Genomic DNA, 7,358 nt, shown 5'->3' on the forward strand with positions numbered 1-7,358 from the left:
TTCTGCCACACACATACACCAGCAGTAATGTTAGGGCGTTCCAGAACTTTACTATTTAAAAGTTTCTTTCAGTGTGCACAACAGGTCTAACTTACATGGGTCCTTTCTGACTTTAATGCTTTAAAACTGTCTGGTTTGACCTCATGGTACCATGGATTGTTTGTATTTAAACACTGTACCTCACTCACATGTCTAATTAATACCATAACAGGCAGGGAAGCAAAACTTTAATAGCATACTTTGATTTAAGCAAAATAGTCACATGTGCAGGTTATTTAGTCAAATTCGAAGCAGCAAATGTTTTCTTTTTCACAAGTAGAGTGGGCGAATTCAGTTTATTATTTTAATATCTTCAGCAAATATGTATTTAATTTCAAAACTTGTCCTAGGGCATTAAGATGGGACAGTTGCTCCTTTTTATAAAGTACATTATAAATAATGTCTGCAAAGTGCTGCTTGTTACAACAGTTGCCTAATTTTACCTGAAACCTTTTTGGCTGCAGATTTGTCTGTGCTATGATGTAAGAGAGATGACAGGTTTTGAAAGCACAGAAGTCAGTAACCACCACCACCATGAAAATTAACTTGATGCAATCTAATTCATTGTCACCCTTCCTTAGTGCCTTGTTTTGCTTAAGCTGCCATACATTACATTAAAATGATCAACTATCTACTAAAACTAAGACTTTAAAATTAAAACTTTAACTTTGGCACTATTAATTTTATATCATCCTTTAAATACAGTGTAAGTCTTCTGCAGGCACCACAGATCTATTAAAAAACATAACCTGTGACAAAAAAGTCAATGTGCCAACCTCAATCCAAGCAACTATATCAAAATCACAGGCAGAGATAGTGCAAGATAAAAGTGTCCTCAAACTTCCTTGGACTAGCCTGACAAGTTTAAGAAGGAAAATCTGGTCAAGTCTTCTTTAACAATGCAATCCCCCCTCCAACTCTCAGTTTAAAAAAATAAAACAAAACTGCATTTAGGTGCCTCATTACAAAGTCAGAGAGGTACCATTTGACAAATGACTGTAATTTTCTGATGCTGAAAGACTTGGCAATATCCTAAACACTCCTAATCTGAAGATTCACTCATGCGATTCTGACAGGAATTTAAAAACAAATTATTAGCTTTTATTTGCACTTTCTGCAAAGAGAACAGCAAAGAGAACAAAGAAACCATCATAAAGGTTGCTTTTTACACAGCAACAACTGCACACCCTGAACTGAATTTGTTTTGTCAAGTATTTTAAGAACTTTCTCCAGTACTAGTGTAGCCTCCCTTAAATCTCATCTTCTAATGATGCTAACTCATTGCTGAAAATATCAAGGGCTGCTTTCTCTCTACCCAGCTTCTAGACACAATATCAATGTGCTGTACGAAAGCATCATCAGATACTGCACTTGAATTTGTTCTGACAGTTTAAGCAAGGGGAGCTGCCCTTTACCATGCAAAACCTCCATCTGACTGCACTGAAAACTTGGGAGGCTTCTTACTCAGTTAACCTGACTTGGAGAGCAATCCTAAACAGGTCTATTCAATAGGCTTATTTCCAGGAAAGTGCTCACAGGGCTGCACTGTTAACTGGTTAGTATGAGGAAGGTAAACAGAAGTGGGAGCGATCTTTTACGATCTCTAAAACCTTGGCATGGAACAGGTGCCACCTGTGGTTGCCAGGAGGCCAATTCCAATATCCCCTGCAATTAAACTGCACGGAAGACTCTTAGAAAGTTTATTATTATTAATTATTAGTATTAGTATTACATGCCAACATGCAAACAACCATTAAAATAGTTTGTGGGTATTCACTAACTTTTAAAAACTTTCATTGGATCAAAAGAGAAATGGAATATCTGTCCTCTACACAAATATACATACGAACAACAACACTAGTACCAGAGAACTGAAGGAAGCACACACCCTTTCTGAGTAGACACTTCATGCCTGCAGTTTCATGTGTAATATACTCCACGTTCCGTGCTGCCTACCAAAGGTGAAAGAGGCATTCATTAAGAACCCTAAACACGAAAACACTTTTTTAAAATCAGATGTACCGATACAATTTAACACCAAACACCGGGTGATGCTTCCAAGCCTGCGTACATGGGAGTCACAGGAGGAAAAGTTTCTGCAAACAAGTGCCTCTGGTGCTTCGGAACACCATCGCAGGGAGACACAAAAGAGGAAGCCGGACCCCTCGTGCTTCCCCCGTCCAGGTCTGCGGGACCTGAACGGCGAGCCTGGAGATGCTGCTCTGGCAGCCGGCGCGAAGGAAGGCGCCCCACGGGGGGATCGTCCCTCTCCGGCCCGGCCCAGCTCTGCGCTCGCCTCCCTTCTTACCTGGGGTTGGAGCTGTTCCAGTAGACGGCATAGCGGTCGGCCACCGCTTTGGAGCCGGGGTCCTGGCTGAAGACGCACATCCAGAGCACCAGAAAGATCAGCGTCAACATCTCCACGTGCAACATCACTCCCGGCCACCGAGACACCGCACAGGAGGGCTTAGGGACGACAAGAGCGACGGCGACAAAGGGGGGATCAGAGACAAAAGGAACACACCACACAAAGTCACGAGACACACACAAAGAGAAAAGTGCGAGCCGGGTGAGGGCCACGAGGAGATGCCCCCCGGGGGAAGCCTGCGCCGAGGAGAGCGTCTTATGGAGCCCGCGCGCCCCTGCAGGGGGACCTGGGAGCCGAGCCGGGCAGCGGCAGCAGCAGGCGGCGGCGGGGGGAGCACATTCACGGCGAGTCCTGTGCAGCCGAGCCGAGGGCGAGACATACACCGGCCCTCCCCCTGTCCAGCGCCGCTGAGGGGCGGCTCCGCGGTCGTGGCCCGGGCGAAGGCTCGGCGTTCTCCTCTGGCGGTGCCGCTTCCCGCCCTTTGGCGCGAGGGCTCGGAGGCAGCGCTCGGAGGCCGGCTGAGGAGAGCCGACAGGAAATCCTCAACGGAAGGAAAAGTCCACTTTGGCGCGCTCCCTCCCTCCCTTTCTTTCTCGGGCTCGAGTTGGGAAGCGGGACTGGCCGAGTCTCTCCTCTCCCTTGGGGGGAGGCTTCTCCTCCTTCCTGGTCCGGCGCGAGAGAAGAACAAGCGAAAGGAATCCACAGAGCCAGCCAGGGAGGAGGGCGGCAATCCGGGGGCTTCGGGAGTAGTTTTTTGGGCGACGGGGGAGGAGAAGGGAGGCTCCCCCTCCCCGACCTCCTCCGGTGCGGCTTCGCTGGGGAGGCGCCTCCTCTGCCCGAGGCAGGAGCTGCTGGAGCCCCCGGGCGCGGCGGTCGCGGTCTCTTCTCTCCTTCGCCAAGTGGCTCTGGGAGCCAAGCAGGTCCAAGTCCCTGGAACGTCAACTTTGCAAAAGAGGTGGGGAGGAGGAGAAAAAGGAAAGCGCCCTGCTGATGACTACATTAGAAAGGGGGGGGGGGAGAGAAATCCCCGGGTCTTGCCCGGCGGCAGCGGCTCCCGGGCAGCCCCGCGAAAAAGCCGCCACAGAAAGGAGCGAGGAAATGTCTCTCTCGCTCTCTCACAACTCCAGCAAGCAAATGAAATAAACTCTAATGCAGCGGCTGGCAGGCAGGAACCGTAAAGAGCAGCGAGGATTGGAGGAACAGAAGTCAAGTCTGCCAAGAGAGGGGGGGATCTTTAAATAGGTACGCCCCGTTTTTTGCAATGACCGGTTTCCTGCGTGTAAATCTGACAGCGGCAGCCTAGAAAAAACGAGAAGGCTACTGGGCTGGGTGTCTGCGCGCAACAGACAGCTGCATAGATGCATACACGGGAGCGAGATACACACACACACATCCACTTGCGTATATGTGTCAGGAGACGGATCTGGAAGCCTCCGTGTGTGCGTGCACGGAAGAGGTGCAATCGGCTAGCTGGGAGCAAAGGCGCTGTTGGTTGATCATGTGGGATTTTTGCATGCCGTTTACTTGGGAAGGGGGGGGGGAGACTGCTAGAGCAGCCAGTCAGAACCCAGACGGCTGTTTGCTTACCGATTGCTTTTTTCCCTGCGTTCCCTCCCACCCGATTGGATTTCGGCTGTAGAAAAGAGGCGTTTCTCTTGCCTTTGGCTCCGCCTCTTATGCCCAACCGACACCCACCCCCGCGACCCCACCTTCTGAAAACCAGACTAATTGAATTACAAGGAGTGGTTCCTGAGTACTGCAGGTAACCTGTTTCCGCGCGGGATATCACAGAGGCTGGCGTGCGAGACATGCCCTGACGCCAGCTCTCGATTCCCCGTGAACAGTGGGGCGAGGAGAGCGACATGGAAGCCAGCGCCCCTGTGCTGGGGTGGAAATGCGTGCGCCATGGGCTGCTGGAGTCTGGGATGTGCCTGGATCAATTGAATTTGACCGCAAAGGGCAAGTCTAATCTCGTCCACTGTGTAATCAAATTTAATAAAAATGTTTAACGGTCTGGAAGGCAGATTGCTAATTTACTTTGTTCCGCATTTAATCCTCTTCTTTCCACAAATGCGTTCGGGATTGCTAAACCGCCAGTCGGCTCTGGGGCTTCAGATTAGTTTATTAAAGCCAATCCCTGGCATGCGAAGATGGGCTCTGCCCCTGCCGACTAGCACGGTGAGAACTCGCCGGGGATGGGTCTGCCCGTGTCCGAGCCGCTGCTGGTGCTTACTTAATGCGGCAAAGTGATTCACCTGAAGCCTTTTGCACCTCATACATTTACATGAACAGAAAGGGAAGCAGCGGATCCTTATTGCTTTATTGAGCCATATTTCATTAACATCTCTCAAAGGGCAGAAATATCATCTGCTGGCAGCAGCTGCATTTCTTATGCTGCGCAACCAAAGAGCTAGACCAGGTGACCTTTCTCCAGAAGGCAATTGAAAGGCGTTGTATTTTACACACCAGCCCTTCCGATAAAGCCCACACCATGCTGAAGTTCAAAGTGTAAACCTGGGAATGGGAAGCATTAACGCTGCTCTGCAATTCACCACTGGCGCGATTCATCGATCGGTCGAAACTCGCCTCAGACGACGAAAGTGTCCCTTGTGGGATGCGTAGCACTGAGCCCCCATGTGAGTTAATCTTCCAAAAAGGCTTCAGACACAGACAATGAGCATCCTGAATCTTTTGGGTGCTGTCCCTCTTTTGAAGCGTATGACTTTCAGTAGGGACAAAATGTTTTCCTGGCGGAATGTGACTGAATCTTCTGTGGTTTCTGCAGCAGCAACAAAAACAGGCATCATCATTTTCACTCGTCTTTCAGCTACTTGGCTTTTCTCCCGGCTTTCAATCCTTTGAAAGTGCCCAGACTCCCTCTAGTGGCGGATTGTCATGCTGCACTTTCTTTAGTCAACCCAATACGAAATTGCTCCTAAAGATCCGCTCATTTAGAGAAGTTTTCAGGTCCAGTCCAGAGAGATAACTAAATGTCAGGCTCACAATGTTTATGCTTATTATTTTCAGTTAGTTGCTGTTGAAAAATACCAAAGAAAAAAAGGGGGGGAGGAAACTCAACCCAAAATGTAGCTGTGATCTAAGAGGGTCAAGCTAACAAATAAATTGTTATAAAAATACAAATATTTATTATGGTGTACACATAAATAAAACATACATAAGGTTAAAAGAAATATTCCAAATATCCAACTCTTAAAGCTTATTACATTCAGAGCTGATAGTTATACATGTCCAAATGATGGATAAAACTTTTGACCAATAGACCATATGCGTTTCGACCCCTTCGGGCCTCCCTCAGTGGTCAATATTCCTATTGTACAATAACAGACATCCAGAAATGAATGTTTAAAAAAAAATTATATAGAGCCAGGTGTTGCTTTTTAAAATTGACAAAAAAGAGGAAAAGGTCAGATTATTATATATCAAATGTCTATACTAAATATACATAATAATAAATTTCAAAAATAACAGGAAATTTTTACTGGTGTTACCTCATATGCTTTGCAGTTGCTAAAAGTTTGTATAATGGGCCATGGATAGTAACTGCACAAGTTACTATCCATGGCCCATTACTGATAACATCAGTAAAAAAGACTCACAAGAGTAGTCTGAGTTATAAGACATGCTTTGTCCATAACTGTGAGCTGTGTAACTGACCTGTAAAGTATGCAAGGGTCCCTTAACATATTGCTGGCTCAACCATATTTGCTAGCATAGTACCCCATGAAATATTCTACATTATCACGAATGGGATTTTATTCCAAGAACAAAAATCCATGTGTCAAAGAACAAAAAAAAAAGTACAGACATAATCTTAAATTTAAAAAGCAAATAAGAATAACAATTGGTACATTTTAATGTATAGATAAAGCACAGACAATAACTTTAGATCAGCTACATTTGCTTTTTAAAATGATGACGAAGTTATGAACTGCTTGTGCATGCTAATAAACACTTCTGACATTACTGTGCAGTTATTGGAATCATGAGGTCTGCTAACAAGGACTTCATCCAGTTTGGCATATGAATGTGTGCTAGAAAAATACCATCAAATAGACTCACTGGTCATCCAATTTCTCCTCATTATTGCACACAAAGTATAACTATGTTGAGAACATAACTATTCTATAAAATGTATTTTTAAAAATATTTTGAACCAGTTATAGCATTTTTCTTACTAAAGGACAGTTTCACAATTACACTGGTAATGTAGTTGTTTTTTTTAATCTTGGAATGTATTACTTATGTTTCTATAATAAGAAAATAGTGAATGGAAAATGGCCATTTTTAAATTGAATATACATTCTAGTCAATTTACATTTTGAATTATAAAAACACACATAGCCTATATTGTCACAAGACCATTGATCTGACTTGTCCACTGTTGTCTACTCTGCCTAGCTGTGGCTTTCTAGGGTGTCAAACAAATGTCTTTCCCAGTCCTGATACCCGAGAGCCAGCATGCCAAGGCCTGAACCTGGTGTGCAAAGTAGGGGTACCATCAGCTGATGGTTCTCACCAAACATAACAAGATGGCCAAAAAAAGAAGCTGAGACAATCGTGGGTATATTTGGGGTCAGTCCGAAATTCTGTTGGGGAATATCAGTAGAACAGAGCTTTCTGCAAGTTGTGTCAGTAATTCTGTGCATATATTTGTGAAGAAAGGCTCTAAATGGATACCAAAGTTCATGTCTGGCCATCACTGACACGTTTTGTTTGGCAATCGCAACATGACTTAGACATTGCCCTTCCCAAGTTATCACACAAAGTAGGCAATATTATTCCATTTTTCTTCTAATTATTACTTCTTAATAATTTTATTTCTTTTTCTTCTTGACATGTAACCACAGCAGTGCTGCCATTGCCCTACAGCTGAGACAAGCATAATATCTAAATCATTAAGCCATTTGTAGATACATTTTTAGGAGCTGCG

The 7,358-nt window shown here is 45.2% G+C and overlaps 1 protein-coding gene across 1 annotated transcript in view; it reads right to left on the reverse strand.

Moving 5' to 3' along the window:
* The window catches only part of EFNA5 (ephrin-A5), a 321,956-nt gene extending 319,336 nt beyond the window's left edge, over positions 1-2,620 (reverse strand). The window contains exon 1 of the mRNA XM_015425589.1: positions 2,348-2,620. Coding sequence (XP_015281075.1) covers positions 2,348-2,472 — 125 coding nt within the window. The 5' untranslated portion in view covers positions 2,473-2,620. The remainder of the gene's footprint in view (positions 1-2,347) is intronic.
* Between the last annotated feature and the right edge of the window lie 4,738 nt (positions 2,621-7,358).

Source organism: Gekko japonicus, unplaced genomic scaffold (genome assembly GCF_001447785.1).
Source record: "Gekko japonicus isolate JY-2015 unplaced genomic scaffold, Gekko_japonicus_V1.1 scaffold913, whole genome shotgun sequence".
Lineage (NCBI taxonomy): Eukaryota > Metazoa > Chordata > Lepidosauria > Squamata > Gekkonidae > Gekko > Gekko japonicus.